At 41.0% G+C, this 20,654-nt stretch overlaps 1 protein-coding gene across 1 annotated transcript in view; it reads right to left on the bottom strand.

The window, feature by feature from the left end:
- Window positions 1–243: 243 nt before the first annotated feature.
- cramp1 (cramped chromatin regulator homolog 1) overlaps window positions 244–20,654 on the bottom strand; it is a gene marked incomplete at its 3' end in the record, with an annotated part of 54,378 nt that continues 33,967 nt past the window's right edge. Inside the window, exons 7-16 of the mRNA XM_062036662.1 lie at window positions 16,331–16,416; window positions 16,016–16,139; window positions 14,735–14,816; window positions 12,446–13,270; window positions 11,412–11,559; window positions 5,321–5,496; window positions 5,186–5,260; window positions 5,051–5,132; window positions 1,130–1,228; window positions 244–590 (exon numbers count right to left, since the gene is read on the bottom strand). Coding sequence (XP_061892646.1) covers window positions 244–590; window positions 1,130–1,228; window positions 5,051–5,132; window positions 5,186–5,260; window positions 5,321–5,496; window positions 11,412–11,559; window positions 12,446–13,270; window positions 14,735–14,816; window positions 16,016–16,139; window positions 16,331–16,416 — 2,044 coding nt within the window. The remainder of the gene's footprint in view (window positions 591–1,129; window positions 1,229–5,050; window positions 5,133–5,185; window positions 5,261–5,320; window positions 5,497–11,411; window positions 11,560–12,445; window positions 13,271–14,734; window positions 14,817–16,015; window positions 16,140–16,330; window positions 16,417–20,654) is intronic.

The raw sequence follows: 20,654 nt of genomic DNA, 5'->3' as shown, positions 1-20,654 counted from the left end.
AGTGGATGAGACGCTTCTAACAGCAAATATGTTGGTGTGAAAGTCTCTGTGTTCGTGTGGACTTGGCCTTGGATTGTGTTCTTTTCATATTTGCTTTTGCTTTTGCTTTATTTTACACAGGTCACCCAGCACATAACATGTGTGTGTGTGTGTGTGTGTGTGTGTGTGTGTGTGTGTGTGTGTGTGTGTGTGTGTGTGTGTGTGTGTGTGTGTGTGTGTGTGCGTGTGTGTGTGTTCCCTGACCTCCGGCAGGTGGTGCTGCAGGTGTTGTTCAGCATCCAGCAGCTGTGCAGAGGGCAGCATGGGCGTGGGAGAATGTGGCCCCCGACAAGGACTGGCAGGGATGGGCGTGGGAGAATGTGGCCCCCGACAAGGACTGGCAGGGATGGGCGTGGGAGAATGTGGCCCCCGACAAGGACTGGCAGGGATGGGCGTGGGAGAATGTGGCCCCCGACAAGGACTGGCAGGGATGGGCGTGGGAGAATGTGGCCCCCGACAAGGACTGGCAGGGATGGGCGTGGGAGAATGTGGCCCCCGACAAGGACTGGCAGGGATGATGCCAGCCGTCTTAGCTGCCAGGTCGATAGCACCTGGAAAACACATCAAGTGGGAAGGAAATAAGCAAGCAAAGATGAAAATGTTTCACGTCATGAGGATGATTATTATCAATAGTATCACAATATTATTGACTAACTACTAAATATTTCCCTATTAGGCTGCAGCTATCCATTATTGATTAGTCTTCCATTAATCAGATACTACTTTACAGACTCAAGATGTATTGTAGGGAAAATAAATACACATTTTTCTGCTTGCCATGACTTCCATTCTTCAAATGTACATCCTCAACTTGCACACGCACACACACGCGCTCACACTCACGCTCACACGCACACACACGCGCTCACACTCACGCTCACACGCTCACACTCACACTCACACTCACACGCTCACACGCTCACACTTCTGTGTTCACATGTGGAAACATATTTCAAGTTCCAAGCACTGGATTTCCTCCATGTGTATTAGTTCCACCAATGAGCAATAGAGTATTGGTTTCAGGGATGAAGTGTACTTCCTGTACTTGGACTTGTGAATGAACACAAGCACAGGAGGAGAAGGAACCTACTGGACAGCTGGCTGGTCCCTGCAGGAGAAGAAGATATGGACGGTGGAGGGCGTGAGGTAGGAGCCAGCCGCGTCTGAATTGGCCGGAAAGAGCCAGTTCCTGAGGAGAATGAGCACGTAGGACAAGTAGAGAGTTTAAGTCCAGGAGAAAGATGCAACTTGACATAAAGCCAAATGAATATTTTAGTTGAACTGGCGCTGGGCCATAGGGCTGAAAACTGTATCACAATATACCTTTTTTATATTGCTCCATATCGATAATTAGTGATATTTTAATATGAAATGTTCATATTTTCATTGTAAATGTAACTTCCTGTCATTATATTCCCTCAGCTATCAAGGCATGAAGGAAATGTCAACACATGGAAACACTCCAACAATGTCAACAAACACATTGAAGACTTCACAATAAGATCTTACAAATCATCAGAGGTGTGGACTCGAGTCACATGACTTGGACTCGAGTCAGACTCGAGTCATGAATTTGATGACTTTAGACTCGACTTGACAAAATGTAAAGAGACTTGCAACTCGACTTAGACTTTAACATCAATGACTTGTGACTTCACTTGGACTTGAGCCTTTTGACTTGACATGACTTGCTACTTTCCCCAAAACCCAAACCTTAAAAAGTTATTTGGGAGCGCGCCGTATCTTTCATTTTATACGTGTCTGTCTGTCTATCAGCGTGTGTGCTGCTTGTCAGCGTGTGTGCTCTCAGTACAACAGCCAATCAAATTAGATCTACATTGTTTTCATCACACAGCTCTCATCCAATCAAATTGCAGGACAACCACCGAACATGAGTTGTCAAACAATGCGGCAGAGAGAAACAATTATGCCAAAGTTGGTTTCGTTCGGGTATAAAAACTACGACTTGGTCAACAAAAAACGAATTGCCGTATGCAAATCACGCAGTTCGAATATTACAGACGGAGACGCAACAACTTCCAACTTCGTTCGACATTTGAAGTTGCACAAAGAAGGGTAAGTTTTGAATGTAAGATAACGTTTATTGGCTAAGTAACATGACTTTTATTTGCTGTGTAGTTAAATCAGTGAGGCTGTAAACTCACTGCTAACGTCATAACCATAGACATCTTATAAGGGTACACAGCACTGAGCGCTACTGCCTACTGGCGCAGACGAGACGCGGGGCCGCCATCTTGGAGTGGTGATCCGCTCCACTCAGTGCAATTCATTTGGCAGGAGCAATGAACTGTCAGCGCATTTAATTCATTTTACCTCACTGAATACCACTGATTTTCACGCGTTTTTTTTGTCATACGTGTAGCTATGATAACGGACACATGTTTTGGCGTTTTTATTATTCATAGTTTGCTTAACAGTAATATAATATTCTTATACGCTATAAATGACCAGACGTCCGAGATCAAAACTGGGAATATAATCCCAGAGAAGGGGGAAAAAAACGGTCAGCTATTTTTAAGTTGAAGAAACAATATGATTAGATTATATATACATGCGTATATCCTACATAAACAATGTATGAATACATTAGATATCTATATATTTTAGGGACCTATAGACTGTATCTCTGTTGCTGCAGCAGCAGAGAGTTTATTCTGTCTTGACACTTTGTATTGATATTTTGTATTACATTCTTCCCTTAAATGATAATGTTTACAGTGATTGTTTTATATCTATTTTTTATGTATGTCACTTTGGATAAAAGCGTCTGCCAAATACTTAAACATATATAAACACCTGAAAGTCTTTATATCAGCTAAAACCACCAATCTGCTTCACTGGATTCAGAATAAAACCAAATGCTGTCTTACCCAACAATGTTAGTATTTGAATATTGTTACTTGAAGACTTATTCCTGGTTACAATTATACTGTTAAGAAAGTATTGTCTTATACTTTGCCTAAAATGAGAAAGCATCATAATCAGTGGCGGCTGGTGAATTTTGTTTTAGGTGGGGCTGAGAGTTTGTAAACCAAACCCCTGTAGGGGTGTCATCCTCCCCCAGAAGATTTATTTGTGATTCTCACATACAAATATTGAAGATCTTTGCTCCTTCTCAACTTTGTGGTAATGTTATTTTCAAAAATACAACCAATAGTATGTTAATGTTTGTTTTTGCAAATGTGTTTATTCTGTAAAGGAATGAGTTAAATGTTTAAAATTGTTTAAACTATTAAAATGACTGGTTAATAGTGCTATTATGAATTGCAATGTCAGCACCATTTTTTTTCCTGCACTTTCGAATGCACTTGTTTTAATAAATAAATACAGCGTTTTAAAAGCATACACAATCTGTGTAAAAATATTAGTCTGTGGTTAAAAGGACTTGAAAGGACTCGAAACTCAAAATGCAGGACTTGGGACTTGACTTGAGACTTTCTAGTCTTGACTTTGGACTTGACTCGGGACTTGCCTGTCTTGACTCGGGACTTGACTCGAGACTTGAGGGCAAAGACTTGAGACTTACTTGTGACTTGCAAAGCAATGACTTGGTCCCACCTCTGCAAATCATCAATATGTAAGAAATGCTTCATAAAGTGTAAGACTTCACAATAAGATCTTACAAATCATCAATATGTAAGAAATGCTTCATAAAGTGTAAGACTTCACAATAAGATCTTACAAATCATCAATATGTAAGAAATGCTTCATAAAGTGTAAGACTTCACAATAAGATCTTACAAATCATCAATATGTAAGAAATGCTTCATAAAGTGTAAGACTTCACAATAAGATCTTACAAATCATCAATATGTAAGAAATGCTTCATAAAGTGTAAGAAAATAGTGCACAATGTAAACATGTAGAAACCTGAGAAGAAGTATTTTCTGCAGGTTTAGTGGCAGGAAGTTACGTGCTCTGTGTAACATTTATTTGGTTATTCTTATTTAAGTATGGAAATGAATATTTATTATGCAGTAATTACGATTTCAATATTATTGGACCAAATTATTGTTTTAAATTAGCACATTTGCTTTAGTCTGTTATTTATTTTAGTTACACAGTCCTGCACTTTAGTTCCTAGCTGTTGTTTCCGTACATCCAAATATGGACCGGACATGGGTTGAAGAGAAAAGATGAGCATGGTGAAGGACTACGGTGCATTTGACTACAAAAATGTAAAAAGTGCCCTACTGTGGAGATAACTTTCCCACTTGTATCCACATTATATTTGCTCTCTCATCTTTACTTTCACTTCTCAGTCCATGCAGAGAATCAACAGAGCTGATATTTGACACTGATACAGAGTTGGCTGTTTAGCGTTTCACCGACCACTTCCTGTTTCGCAGCCTCAGCATGCTTCATTGTTTCCGGTTTCTTCCGCCCAAAAACCATATATTTGTTGAACATTTTATCGAAGCATTTTATATTGATATCAATTATGTGTCTATCACGATATATATTGATCGGCCCAGCCCAAAGTCTAACTATGGACTGGACTTTCACAATATTATGTCAGACCCACTCGACATCCATTGCTTTCGGTCTCCCCTAGAGGGGGGGGGGGGTTACCCACATATGCGGTCCTCTCCAAGGTTTCTCATAGTCATTCACATCGACGTCCCACTGGGGTGAGTTTTTCCTTGCCCTTAAGTGGGCTCTGTACCGAGGATGTCGTTGTGGCTTGTGCAGCCCTTTGAGACACTTGTGATTTAGGGCTATATAAATAAACATTGGTTGATTGATAATAACAATTGAGTATGAATAACTGTGATTTGCTTCTCTTCACTGCATGGGCCTGTTGTGTGTCTAAGGACTTTTATGCTTACATTCTTTGGGCCCTGTGGAGATAGCTTCGTACATCCTAACCCCCATCTTCCAAGATGTAGTGAGACCCAACATCGTTATTTATATTGTTTTTGTCAAAAAGTGACTGTTTATTTTGTGATTGATGCTGTATTACTGCCTTTCAAAGCTTCCTATTGAGTACCTGTGGCAGAGGAGTTGGAGAGGATGGAGAAGGAGCAGACGTGCTGAGGAGTGTCTCCTGTGGTTCGCGGTAGAAGAGTTCGCTGTGGGGAAACTCGGTCAGCACTGGACTCAGCAACCACCACGTGGAACTCACCTGAACGACAAGTGGCTTCCGGAGTTGTCTGTTTCGAGGTTTTCTTGGTCTTGACAGGAAAAGATCAGACTGCATCTAGGAAGACGGAGCAAGGGATGATTTGTGTTGGGGGCCACAAAAGTGTGGGCTTCTTACACTGATGGAGTCCAGCTGCTGCCTCAAGGCCAGCTCCGCCTCCTTGTTGGGGGAGAACATGCGGTTGTGGCGGGAACTGTTGGGGGGGAGGGTGGTGGGCACTGCAAACACGTTGCCTTCCGAGTCGCTGGCCGCTGCCGAGGAGCAGAGCAGGGAGCGGGGAAGGTTCCGTGCACCTGAAGGAGGACATCATATTTACATGCAATCTTTCAAGTCTTAACCATTTCTTGTAATACACACTCCCACCACTTGTGGCAGTAATGACAACATCCAACACACAGAAGAAGTCTGGAGCTCAAGTCACAGAGAAGTTTCTTAAGTGCAAAGATGCATTTTTTTTATCTTAAGTTTATTTAAAAAACTTAAGATATTATTATTATTGTGTGAATGTCCAAGCATTCACACAATAATATTCTACACCAAAAAACATGCATTATTATTATTAGTATTGTTTGAATGTCCAAGCATTCACACAATAATATTCTACACCAAAAAACATGTATTATTATTATTAGTATTGTTTGAATGTCCAAGCATTCACACAATAATATTCCACACCAAAAAACATGTATTATTATTAGTAGTATTGTTTGAATGTCCAAGCATTCACACAATAATATTCCACACCAAAAAACATGTATTATTATTAGTAGTATTGTTTGAATGTCCAAGCATTCACACAATAATATTCCACACCAAAAAACATCTATTTATTATTATTGTGTGAATGTCCAAGCATTCACAAAATAATATTCTACACCAAAAAACATCCATTTATTATTATTATTTTATTATTATTGTGTGAATGTCCAAACATTCACACAATAATATTCCACACCAAAAAACATCTATTTATTATTATTGTGTTAATGTCCAAGCATTCACAAAATAATATTCTACACCAAAAAACATCCATTTATTATTATTATTATTATTGTGTGAATGTCCAAACATTCACACAATAATATTCCACACCAAAAAACATCTATTTATTATTATTGTGTTAATGTCCAAGCATTCACAAAATAATATTCTACACCAAAAAACATCCATTTATTATTATTATTATTGTGTTAAGTCCAAGCATTCACACAATAATATTCTACACCAAAAAACATCCATTTATTATTAGTATTGTTTGAATGTCCAAGCATTCACACAATAATATTCCACACCAAAAAACATATATTTATTATTATTGTGTGAATGTCCAAACATTCACAAAATAATATTCTACACCAAGAAACATCTATTTATTAGTATTATTATTATTATTGTGTTAATGTCCAAGCATTCACACAATAATATTCTACACCAAACACATCTATTTATTATTATTATTATTGTGTTAATGTCCAAGCATTCACACAATAATATTCTACACCAAACACATCTATTTATTATTATTATTATTGTGTTAATGTCCAAGCATTCACACAATAATTTTCTACACCAAAAAACATCTATTTATTATTATTATTGTGTGAATGTCCAAACATTCACACAATATGATTCTACACTTAAAAACATCTATTTATTATCGTTATTATTATTACTACTATTTATTATTATCCCAAGGTCCACAGTTTTCATCCGATCAGAACTGTTCAAGTATCAAAACATTCGGCTCGACCAGGAATCTTAAAATTAAACAAATATCCTAGATTACCCACAATTCTCGGTTTTCCGGGTAATTTTTTCCATTGAAAATGAATGGGCCATTTTACGAACTTGCACAATTTCCACATTTCTCACCCGATTGGAACCGTTCCACCATCCACCAACTCCACCCACCTTGGACAATCAAGCTACCATTTTCCAAGTTCAAAAAAAGCCCTATTTTCACCTCTTCCTGGAAAGTTTTCACAGTGCACATTTTCAAAACACTCCTCTTAGTTGGCACAACAAAACTACAATTTTCTTTTCGTACAAATTCCCGGTTTTCCCGAAATTCCAGGAATTCCAAAATACCCAAACTGTTACTACGTCAACATTTTTCAAGCTGCTAGCTAGCAATTAACGGCGCCAGCTGCTAGCTTCTTCTGCAGGAAATGAGCAGTATCACTAGTCTGAGTCCCATTCTTGGGGTAACGATTCGATTCTCAATTCAAACCGATTCACACAATGTATTATTTGGTATAATAATTATAATAAAACCTTTTGAAAACAGATTTCAAGTCACAAAACCTTTTAGTTGTTGACGTATAGGTGTAGCAAATTGTCTTTAAAAATGTATTCCTAAAAAAATTAAAAAATTAAAAAAATTATATTGAAATTCTTTTTAGTTGATTTTTGCAAATGATGATGCTGTCTAGCAATTAGTGGTGTTAGCTGCTAGTTAGTTATTCATTCCTTTCTAAAGGAAATGAGCAGTATCACCAGTCTGACCTTATCAAGTTGCGGTTCTCAATCACGATTAAGATTTTCATTTGAAACGTAGGGTTTCCCGCAACGCTTTGTTGTTAAAGCGGCCGCCTTAACAACAAAGAGCCACTGCCTAAATTAAAGTCTTAACAAGCTGCTCCGCTTAGTTCTGCCTCTGCCTCTGTCAGTACGTCTCTGCAGCACCCAGCATTGTCCCACCCACACAACCATCTGATTGGTTACACGCAGAGTGGTAACAGCCAATCAGCAGTGCGTATTCAGAGTGCATGTAACAGCCAATCAGCAGTGAGTATTCAGAGCGCATGTAACAGCCAATCAGCAGTGCGTATTCAGAGCGCATGTAACAGCCAATCAGCAGTGAGTATTCAGAGCGCATGTAACAGCCAATCAGCAGTGAGTATTCAGAGCGCATGTAACAGCCAATCAGCAGTGCGTATTCAGAGCGCATGTAACAGCCAATCAGCAGTGAGTATTCAGAGCGCATGTAACAGCCAATCAGCAGTGCGTATTCAGAGCGCATGTAACAGCCAATCAGCAGTGAGTATTCAGAGCGCATGTAACAGCCAATCAGCAGTGAGTATTCAGAGCGCATGTAACAGCCAATCAGCAGTGCGTATTCAGAGCGCATGTAACAGCCAATCAGCAGTGAGTATTCAGAGCGCATGTAACAGCCAATCAGCAGTGAGTATTCAGAGCGCATGTAACAGCCAATCAGCAGTGCGTATTCAGAGCGCATGTAACAGCCAATCAGCAGTGAGTATTCAGAGCGCATGTAACAGCCAATCAGCAGTGAGTATTCAGAGCGCATGTAACAGCCAATCAGCAGTGCGTATTCAGAGCGCATGTAACAGCCAATCAGCAGTGAGTATTCAGAGCGCATGTAACAGCCAATCAGCAGTGAGTATTCAGAGCGCATGTAACAGCCAATCAGCAGTGAGTATTCAGAGCGCATGTAACAGCCAATCAGCAGTGAGTATTCAGAGCGCATGTAACAGCCAATCAGCAGTGAGTATTCAGAGCGCATGTAACAGCCAATCAGCAGTGAGTATTCAGAGCGCATGTAACAGCCAATCAGCAGTGAGTATTCAGAGCGCATGTAACAGCCAATCAGCAGTGAGTATTCAGAGCGCATGTAACAGCCAATCAGCAGTGAGTATTCAGAGCGCATGGAGTCAGTGCTCACGACAGAGGCAGGCAGAAAGGAGAGACGGTGCGGGTGACCAGAAAGGTGTTTAGCAGGTAATCATCAGGCAGCGGACTCTCTCCAAATGATAATAACCACCTCCCAGTCAACTACTAGTAACATCACTATGAGCCCGTTGACCTTCTAGAAACATAAACAGCAGCTCAGCTCGCTCGCGGTCCTTGAGGTGAAGGCTAATTAGCTTTTAGACAAGCATTATTGACCTACAGTTAACAACTAAGTTATTTCACTTTACCTTTTTCTGTGTTGATTGAGCTGTGTTGAAGCAGCAAAAAAGGACATTACCGTATTTTTCGGACTATAAGTCGCAGTTTTTTTCATAGTTTGGCCGGCGGTGCGACTTATACTCAGGAGCGACTTATGTGTGAAATGATTACCACATTACCATAAAATATCCAATAATATTATTGATGTCATTGACGTAAGAGACTAGACGTATAAGATGTCATGGGATTTAGTGATTAGGAGTGACAGATTGTTTGGTAAACGTATAGCATGTTCTATATGTTATAGTTATTTGAATGACTCTTACCATAATATGTGAGGTTAACATAGCAGTTGGTTATTTATGCCTCATATAAAGTACACTTATTCAGCCTGTTGTTCACTATTCTTTACACATTTGAAATTGTCTATTCTTGCTGTTGGCTTTTATCAAATACATTTCCCCCAAAAATGCGACTTATACTCCAGTGTGACTTATATATGTTTTTTTCCTTCTTTATTATGCATTTTCGGCCGGTGCGACTTATACCCCAGAGCGACTTATAGTCCGAAAAATACGGTATGTTAAATGAAGAGTTTCTGTCTCTGATAGTTGATATAATAATGTAAGTACATCATAAAGCCTACATGAACTCCACGGTGTTCAGGGATGAATAGTCTCTCCTATTGCTATTGTACTATCTTTTTCAGCTATAGTTACATGAATCATTAGTACAGTATCAGCCTAGTTTTGAATGGCAGGGTCCCTGCTATCACATGTTGATACAAATACAACATTTACATCATAAAAATCAACTAAACCAAATGCTGTAATAAATGAAGCATGATGAGTTGAACATATGTGGCCCCACTTTTAACTCTTTTTTTCAAACGCTTATTGCAAACGCTTACTTACAGTAAGTCATTCATTTGACTTTGTAAGTCATTATTTTAGTATCTCAGGTAACTAGGACTGTTTTGTTTTTACTTTATGGAAAAAATATTGAGATATATATAGTATATCGCTATTCAGCAAATGGAGCGAAAAACACAAGCAAAAGTTCTTCATGCGGCCTACTTCACCACAGTCTGTAGTCTATTGCCCCCCAGGATGTGGTGGCAGCGACTTCACCACAGTCTGTAGTCTATTGCCCCCCAGGCTGTGGTGGCAGCGACTTCACCACAGTCTGTAGTCTATTCCCCCCAGGCTGTGGTGGCAGCGACTTCACCACAGTCTGTAGTCTATTGCCCCCCAGGCTGTGGTGGCAGCGACTTCACCACAGTCTGTAGTCTATTGCCCCCCAGGGTGTGGTGGCAGCGACTTCACCACAGTCTGTAGTCTATTGCCCTCCAGGCTGTGGTGGCAGCGACTTCACCACAGTCTGTAGTCTATTGCCCCCCAGGATGTGGTGGCAGCGACTTCACCACAGTCTGTAGTCTATTGCCCCCCAGGCTGTGGTGGCAGCGACTTCACCACAGTCTGTAGTCTATTGCCCCCCAGGCTGTGGTGGCAGTGACTTCACCACAGTCTGTAGTCTATTGCCCCCCAGGATGTGGTGGCAGCGACTTCACCACAGTCTGTAGTCTATTGCCCCCCAGGCTGTGGTGGCAGCGACTTCACCACAGTCTGTAGTCTATTCCCCCCAGGCTGTGGTGGCAGCGACTTCACCACAGTCTGTAGTCTATTGCCCCCCAGGCTGTGGTGGCAGCGACTTCACCACAGTCTGTAGTCTATTGCCCCCCAGGGTGTGGTGGCAGCGACTTCACCACAGTCTGTAGTCTATTGCCCTCCAGGCTGTGGTGGCAGCGACTTCACCACAGTCTGTAGTCTATTGCCCCCCAGGCTGTGGTGGCAGCGACTTCACCACAGTCTGTAGTCTATTTCCCCCCAGGCTGTGGTGGCAGCGACTTCACCACAGTCTGTAGTCTATTGCCCCCCAGGCTGTGGTGGCAGCGACTTCACCACAGTCTGTAGTCTATTGCCCCCCAGGGTGTGGTGGCAGCGACTTCACCACAGTCTGTAGTCTATTGCCCCCCAGGCTGTGGTGGCAGCGACCAGGTGGCAACAGACCGAGTTACACCGATCCTTACACCCACCTACCCCCTTCCCCAGTCCCTTCCCCCTGGAGAGAACACATTTTCTGGGGGAAACACTGAAACGGTAATACTAACTTTCGGTAATCGTTGCATCCCTAAAACCACATACATACAATTTATACTGGTTAGGTTCATGAGTTCCAGTACAAACTCAACTAGCACTACTGGATTCCACAATGTGACCATGGACTTGGCAGATACCTGAGGTGTTTGGCTGGTGTAACCTGCCCCCTCGGACAGATGCCTGCAGCCGGCCGTAGTTGGGGCTGCGCACGCCTGCCGTGGGGCCTTTTCCTGGAGGGCTGTGCTCCTCCTGAGGACACGTGCCTGTGGAGCACAGCTCTGGAGCCTGGAGGAGAGCAGACATGACCGCAGCAAGTACAAACATTGTATTATTGCAACAATATGCCTTCATAAACAAACATAATAAACAAATTCCGCTACTTTTTTCCTACGCTTTGCACTCTGCGACTTATAAAACGGTGCGGGTAATTTGTGGATTTTTCTTCGCTGACGGCCATGATGCAGATGGTTTAAAAAAACAAGCAAATACACTGAAAAAAGTGTGTTATTGTTCGTGCTTTGGCGCCAGCTCACTGCAGGGCCCTTCTTTTTAGTGCTTTCAACCGGAAGTAGAAGTGCCGTTCTGTCTTCCACTTGTATATAAAGTTTCTGCTCAAATGGAATCTTCATTCATCACTCCAAGCAACGTTTGTAAGTTTTACAATATAACTAAAACAATTCTTAATTACTAAAGCGTCCCATGTGTAGGAGTGTTTCCATGCATATTTGTATGCTCTATCGTAATGTAATCAAACTAATGTCGTGAGCTAATATGCTAACATGTTTACGAGTGTCAGTGTTAGTATTATTAACTTACAACAACATTCTTTTTGTATTGTTTCACTTTCACAAATTCCTCAGTAAATTCACCAAGACGTCAGCGTGGAGTTATTGAGTCTGTTTAGCTGATTGGAGAGCTAGCTTGCGCAGCTAGTCGGTCCATGACTATGACTGACGTTTTGTTTGATCAGCCATTTGGAAACAATTAAGGTATGTAAATAACTATTTCAGTGTAAATAACACATGACACAACGTATATATATCTGCCACTTATAGTTGGGTGCGGCTAATATATGGAAAATCGTTTTTCCGTCTAGAATTGAATGGGTGTGGCTTATGTAGTTGCGCTCTATAGTGTGGAAGGTACGGTAGTTAGAAGATGGACTGCCTACCAAAGGTTTGGGGTTGATCTCGCTGGTGACCAGTCTCAGCAGGCAGCTTAAGACACGTTGTTTCCCGCGTAGTCTGGGCTGCGAGGACACTGCTCCGTCTTGGTGAGGATGTGCGAGTGACTGCCACTCGTACTCCAGCTGCAGCTTGCCAGGCTTGCCGAACATCAGGTAGAGCTCTGCCAGCGTCACGTTCTCTGCGTCACGGACGTTCCAGCCATCCTCCCTGATCTGCTGCACACTTCTCTCCTTGGCGTCCTCTGGGCCGCCCATGGAGAGCTTGGCTGGAGGAGTTTGGCCGGAGGAGACCTGCTCCTCCCTGCATTGGTCCAGGCAGCTCTCTGCACCGCTACACAAGTTATCCATGGTTTTGGTCCCAGCCAGGCCACCACCGGCCTCCTCAAAAAGTCCGCTCGCCTCCTCTCTGGGAATGGCCGCCTGCTGAGAAGGCGACAGAGTGGAAGGCTTCTTCTCCTCCGCCTTAACAGAACCGTCAGACCACGTTTCAACGCCGGGGGGCTCGGTTTTACGACAGTCGTTCTGCGGGGTCACCGAGACTGAACCTGGGGTTCCTCGTGCCGATTTGGCGCCGGTCCGTGGCGGCGCGGCCGTGTGGATGCCCAGGATCTGAGCGGTGGGTAGCTCCTTGGCGTTGGGCCGCGTCTTGCCGCTTTCTTGCCAGTGAACCGTGCAAGAGGCCTTGGAGTGAACCACGCGGGAAACCCCGGGTAGCGTGGTCAGGGTGCTGCTCTCAGCCGGGAAAAGAAAGAGTTCGTCTGGAGGGGGCGGAGCCTCCCCCAAAGCTTCCCTTTCTAGCAGACTCTTCATCTGAACACCAAAAGTCAAGGAAGTGAATAAATACAAGACATATAGATATCACCTTACCCAGTTGACCTGAATTGTTCCATTTCATTTGCTAATTAAATTCATATTTAATATGTTTCAATTTCATTACTTATTTTACAATATTAAGTTCCTATCATACACTGCCATGTTTTCTATTTATATTTCTGTACGTACAACAGGCATGTGATTTGAACTTAATGAAAAAGACGAAAAAATAACAGGGGGCTTTGGGTTAGTCTACTCTATACAGTATTTACAACCTTATTAGTGTTCACTTCACAGCCACAGACGGTTCATCTACTTATTGACACGGACATTCAAAAAAGAAGTCAACAAAGACTGTCAGCCATCCGTAAACTTAAAGGACTATACGTTGCACCTCACCTCCTGTTATTACTTTACTAAAGCATTGTTCAACCCATCCTTATGTACTGTTCCACATGTTTTTTCACTATGCTTACTGGAACCAACCGGACCAAACTCACACGCATTACAAACAAAGCAGCTAAAATCATCGGCCTACCCACACCCAACATTTCAGATTTAAACCACAGGTCCATCATTCGACTGGCAAACACGATAGTCCAGGATATCACTCACCCACTACACCAATGCATCATCCCACTACCATCAGGGCGCAGGTACAGAACCATCAAATTCCGGAGGGCCCGCCTCAGGAAAAGCCTTATCCCTGCAGCTATAGCCGCCCTTAACAGCAGGCCCGGTCGACCTGTCTGACAAGTGTGTTGGTCATGTATGATGTCTTTTTTTAAATTTTTGTTTCGTGATGTGTTATGTCTATTGTTCAAATGTACGGCAGTGAAAATGAATTTCCCCAACGGGGACCAATAAATCTAAATCTAAAAAATGTGTTCTTAAATGTGTATTCTAGTTTAGATGTGGGCTTACATGGTAAACAAGTTTTATCATAGCTTCCATTTTTAACTTCATCATTTTTAATGGAAAACTGTAGTTTTTACCACCGGATGATCAAAAACTGTACTCATTACGTAGTTGTTGGCAGGTATGGCAAAGAGACGGATCAAGATTTTAACACACATTGCAGGTCGGAAAAAACTAAGAAAAACGGAAAATACTTTTAAAATATTTTGACAGAGATAAAAACAGACAGATTTGCAACTATAGAAGTAAAAATCACATGCCTGAAAGTGGTTCAAGTCATCACAGATTATTTCTGCTTCTTTAGAAAAACAGGATGAGGTGTGTTGTTTTTGAGAGATTGCCAACCAGGAATAAGTCAATCTATGAAAACCATGGATCATTTTTTTAAAGACATTCTTCTTTGGTGCCAAGGAAAAGTGACGTCCATCATTCGGTACTGATGATACTCCATGGTTTATTTTTCCAGTATTGAAGTATTGATACTTTGGAAAATCTAGTGCAATTATTGCTCGCAACTGATACAACAACAGCAATAAAGGATACAATCCTCTGGTCATGATAGGCCCACTTCTGTTTCAGGAATTCAATGAGGCTGGAAACCTTCCTGTGAAGTTCCACCACCATCCTGGAAGAGAAGGAGGTGTTAGTTGGAATGGTTCCACACCACTTTTACACTGTGGATCAGGGAGGGGTACCTCCCACAAAGTAAGTGTGCTTGGTATAGTAAAGTCGTACACTATACGGGTACTAATGAATTGAAAACGATACTATACTACCTTTGACAAATATCGCTTTTTTTTGTGTTTCATCCGCATGCAGCGGCTATGCTGCTGAGCCGAGGAGCATGTTGAGTGTGTCAGCGCGCACACACTCACAGAGCGCACAAGCAGAAACACAGTGGGGAGGACAAATAAGACTGGTTAATAAAGAGAGCGTGTGAAACGCAACATGGAGATATTTGGGCTTCAAAAATCGGTCAAGGTCATGCTGCTTTAAAACTTTTGTTTCATGATCCCCTTTATTTTGAAAAGCGTTGACATACATTTTTGTACCGATACCAAAATATTGGTATCGGTACAACCATACCTGGTAGTAAATGCATGGGTGTGAAAATAAGGCTCCACTCTTCCAAAATGTGCTAGCTTAATGCTAATTTACATTGGATTTGCCATAGACAGGCTACTATTAGCCTTAACAATTTTAAATGGCGATTTGTACACTTCCAAAATTGGTCATGAAAACCACAACTAAGATGGCAGTTTTGTCTGTTCAACCAGGTATTGTAATCAGAAATCAGTCAAGCAGCATTTAGCCAAACTCCCTCTAAATAATGTTGACTTCTTTAACAACAAAGCTAGTATGCTTGGTGGAAAACGTTCAACGTTAAAAGAAATATGTGCTAGCTCGATGCTAATTTACATTAGATTTGCCATAGACAGGCTATTATAAGCATTAACGATTTTACGTGGTGATTTGTAAACTTCCAAACTTGGTCATAAAAACTACAACTAAGATAAATGTTGCAAGCAAACAGCTTGTGTGTAATAAGCACAATACTTACAGTATAAACACTTTGTAGGCGCAACATAACACATTTAGCTTCCTGGAAAAAAAGCTACTTCCTTGTTAAACAACTTACCATAGATAGTCTACACAATACAAATAAAATAATAATAATACTGCCATCTAATGTTTTGGAAGTGCAAGAACTGGACATCACAGTCAACATAATCAGCTCATTTTGAAATGTTCCCAGGTAGCGGGGATTAGGAGCGCATAGGTAGCTACTAGTGAAGAGAAATCAAAGGATGTAGACATGCCGACCTGAGGCGAGGGTTGTACGCTAGACTGTGAACGCGGGCCCAGGAGTAGTTGCTGCGCGGCTGAAGCTCCACCGCCACCTTCAGTGGTAAGCGCACCGGCTTCTGGTCCTCCTCGTCACTTACTCCTGCAGGGACATGAAGAGACTTTGATTTTTACAACTATGTATGAAGGCAGAGCAACGTTTTAGTGCTACTGATCATGTGACACCTCTTTGTGCCGGTTACCATGGAAACACCCCCTCACTTGCCATTGTTTCTGCTAAAAACCTGCCCAAACTAAATCATTACTGGCATGCTTTGCAGTGTGTTTCTTCACCGTCTGGGTCACAAAGTTTCTTCAAGGCACGGCACATGGGGGCTTTGATACGCAGGTTCCTGCCTTTGGAGCGCACAGTGGTGGCCCTGATCCAAGACACAACACAGTACATTCAGAACTCACCTGATCCAAGACACAACACAGTACATTCAGAACTCACCTGATCCAAGACACAACACAGTACATTCAGAACTCACCTGATCCAAGACACAACACAGTACATTTACAACTCACCTGATCCAAGACACAACACAGTACATTTATACAGTAACTCACCAAACATTCAAGTCAGACCATAAATGATTCAGTTTTTGTGGGAATGTCAGAGGATTAAATAGTTATGGTTTAAAACAGGGGCCCAAGGCATTTAAAGTAACTCATATATACAGTATATACTGTATAAATATACATATATACAGTTTATATATATATATATATATATATATATATATATATATATATATATATATATATATATATATATATATATATATATATATATATATATATATATATATATATATATATATATATATATATATATACACACAGTATATATATACACAGTATATATATATATATACACAGTATATATATACATATATATATGTATGTATGTGTGGGAAAAATCACAAGACTATTTCATTTCTACAGGCCTGTTTCATGAGGGGTTTCCCTCAATCCTCAGGAGATTTTAATAGAAGCATTCACATACCATGGTTTATATAGGGCACAAAACGGGTAGGTACAGGCAGGCGTAGGGGCGTGGTGATTGGCTCTTGTGTTACCTAGGAGGTGTTTCCGTCTGTGACAGCATGCTGATACAATTTCGCTGCGCTTGTTGAGGGATGACAGGTCTGGACGGTATATAATAAACAGTTTCTCTTTTAAGCATAGGTTGCATCTTTTGTTACCACTGTTGTAAGGTGTGCTGGATGCAAGAATTTGCCATGTTATTGAGTATTCAATATTATTGTCTTTGAGATTCCAAATGTGTTTGCTGAGTTCTGTAGTGTTCCGCAGGCTTTTGCTTCTGAAAGAAGTCTTGTGATTGTTCCATCTGGTTTTGAATTCTCCCTCAGTTAATCCTACATATGTGTCGGATGTGTTAATGTCCTTGCGTGTTACCTTTGCTTGGTAAACGACTGATGGTTGTAAGCACCCCCGTTGAGAGGGCAATCAGGTTTCTTGCGGCAGTTACAGCCTTTGTCGGTTTTGGAGTCGTTCTGCCTGGTGGTGGACGGCTCCTTTTCCATTGCTTTGTTGTGGTTTGAAATGATTTGTCGTATATTGTTCATACAGCTGTAGCTCAATTTAATGTTGTTCTTGTTGAATACTTTTCTTAGGGTGTTGTGTTTGTCGATCATGGTGAGGAATTTGTGGCCAATATTAGTTGAGACGTTTTTGCTGTATGGGGGGTTGTACCAGATAATGTTGTTTCCTTTTCTGCTCTTTTTTGGTTGGTTTCCTGGCATGGGTTCGTAGGTGAGGGTGAAGTTGTATCCGCATTCATCAAGTGCTTTTTGGTACGGGGGGGTTGCTTTGTCGAATTCAGCTTTGCTAGATGACAGCATCGATAGTCTTTTATTAATTCCGGTAGGTATTCTTTTCGTGGTGGTGGGTGGGTGGTTGCTGTCATGGTGCACGTATTGGAGTGTTGTGTTGGGTTTGGTGAATGGTTGGTAGCTGTTATTTCTCAGGTTGAAAGTGACGTCGAGGAAGTTGACGGTTTAATCGTGATGCGTAGGCCGTTCTCTTTGAAGATTTGGCATATGCGCTTCTTGGTATTCTCGCTGTTCCTTGGCGAGGCGCGACACACTGCCAGTCCGTCATCACGGTAAATATCAAGGTTCAGGTTGAGGCTAGCGAGCTGGGAGAGGAGGAAACTCCCAACGAGTTTGCACGTTTCTGCTCCGTCAAAACTCCCCATAGTGACGTCGAATGTTGAGTTGTACTTTTTTTGCCATGGTGTACCGTTGCGGACAGGCACGTGCACACATAGGGCCCTATGGGTGGGTGCCTGAGCCCCTGCCCTTTTTTGCCTCGTCTTAAAAAGTGCCCTCTGCCTGTGTGTGTGGTTTTTCTTTGAACAACATTAATACATTCCTGTCAGGGATGTAAAAAAAACAAAAAAAAGCGGTACAAAAACTCCACGTTTTTTTGTAATACCGGGTTGTTTGAGTTCGAGTGAGTGAGTAAGTGAGAGGAGAGAGAGCCAACTGCGCCCCTGAGACGTGACAGTGGAGCTAGTTGAACCTGTGAGTTATGTTCTGGTCTAGTCGCCGTCCACTTATTCAGCATCTAATTTGGGTAATATTGCAGAAAAACGCTGTATTATTCTATTATTCAATGTGTCAGCTTCTGTTTTTGCACGCCGCATCAATTGAGCACGGCACATCAAGTCCGCACAGAGCAGAGCGGATCGTGCGGGACAGGAAGTAGTGTACAAAATAAAACACCGGGTTCATTTTCAAAATAAAATGCACTGTGTTTACGGCGGATCACATTTTTCTCACAGTAGAGTTTTAGATATAAAGTTTATTGTGACTTTGCTATTACTGTGTGGGTTGACAAAATAATAATAATAATAAAAATAATGATAATAATAACAATAATAAGAAGAATAATAATGATAATGATAATGATAATAATAATTATTATTATTATTATTAATAATAATAATAATTTCAGCATTCTGGGGATATAAGATGCAGGTTATCTGTTAGGAATATTACCATTATTTAAACTTGATTCATGTTGATTATGCCTGCAGCACAATGGCAAAAAAAGAAAGGATATACTGCCCTCTACTGGCCCCTGGTCCATATTTTTGGCCCTGTATTGCGTTTCAATTGTTTAGTCTGAGTATTAAGTGAGAAAGACCATAAGTTACAACTTGATGGTGTTTTCATCAAGTTAAGGGAAGAAGGACAGATTTTCACATTGAAGTTTTTTCCATTTGGGTATTTATTTATTATTTTATTTATTTTTATATATATATATATATATATATATATATATATATATATATATATATATATATATATATAAATAAACATTAGGGCTGCGAATCTTTGGGTGTCCCACGATTCAATTCAATATCGATTCTTGGGGTCACGATTCGATTCTAAATCGTTTTTTTCCGATTCAACGCGATTCTGGATTCAAAAACTATATTTTCCCGTTTCAAAAAGATTGTCTATTGATGGAATACATAGATTTGAGCAGGATCTACCCCAGTCTGCTGACATGCAAGCAGAGTAGTAAAGCTTTTATAATTGTAAAGGACAATGTTTTATCAACTGATTGCAATAATGTACATTTGTTTCAACTATTAAATGAAACAAAAATATGACTTATTTTATCTTTGTGAAAATATTGGACACAGTGTGTTGTCAAGCTTATGAGATGTGATGCTCAGTGTCTCTGAGATAATCCACCTCTATGCCCCCACCCGGTCCCTCAGCTGATCCTGGAGGTACCTAAAACAAAGCGCAAGCTCAGAGGGGACAGAGCCTTGTCTGTTGCGGGTCCCAAACTCTGGAAGCATCTCCCTCTCCATGTGAGACAGACCCCTTCTTTGGCTAGTTTTAAGACCCTTCTTAAAACCCATTTTTATTCACTGGCTTTCAACCCAGCATGAGACTTTAAACTGTTTTTAGCTTTTAACTTGTTTAACTGTTTTTAAGTTTTTAAACTGTTTTTTATCCAACAAATTGTTCTTAGGGTAATTTGCATTTGCTTTTTCAATGTGTACTTTTATTTCTGTTTTAAATGTTATTTTTTAGTCTATCCTTTGCCTCTATGTCTTTGTGGTGTACAGCCCTTTGTTCTTCAACTGTGCTTGTTTTTAAAGGGCTTTATAAATAAAGTTGGTATGGTAAGTGTAAGCCACTGTCACACTATTGTTCTTTTTTTATAAATGTCTAATGATAATGTCAATGAGGGATTTTTAATCACTGCTATGTTGAAATTGTAACTAATATTGATACTGTTGTTGATAATATTCATTTTTGTTTCACTACTTTTGGTTTGTTGTGTGTGGTGTTTGTGTCTCCTCTCAATTGTTGTGTGTGGTGTTTGTGTCTCCTCTCAATTGTTGTGTGTGGTGTTTGTGTCTCCTCTCAATTGTTGTGTGTGGTGTTTGTGTCTCCTCTCAATTGTTGTGTGTGGTGTTTGTGTCTCCTCTCAATTGTTGTGTGTGGTGTTTGTGTCTCCTCTCAATTGTTGTGTGTGGTGTTTGTGTCTCCTCTCAATTGTTGTGTGTGGTGTTTGTGTCTCCTCTCAATTGTTGTGTGTGGTGTTTGTGTCTCCTCTCAATTGT

Source organism: Entelurus aequoreus, linkage group LG25 (assembly GCF_033978785.1).
Source record: "Entelurus aequoreus isolate RoL-2023_Sb linkage group LG25, RoL_Eaeq_v1.1, whole genome shotgun sequence".
In the NCBI taxonomy this organism is placed as follows: domain Eukaryota; kingdom Metazoa; phylum Chordata; class Actinopteri; order Syngnathiformes; family Syngnathidae; genus Entelurus; species Entelurus aequoreus.
This window is presented reverse-complemented; position numbering and strand designations above follow the sequence as displayed.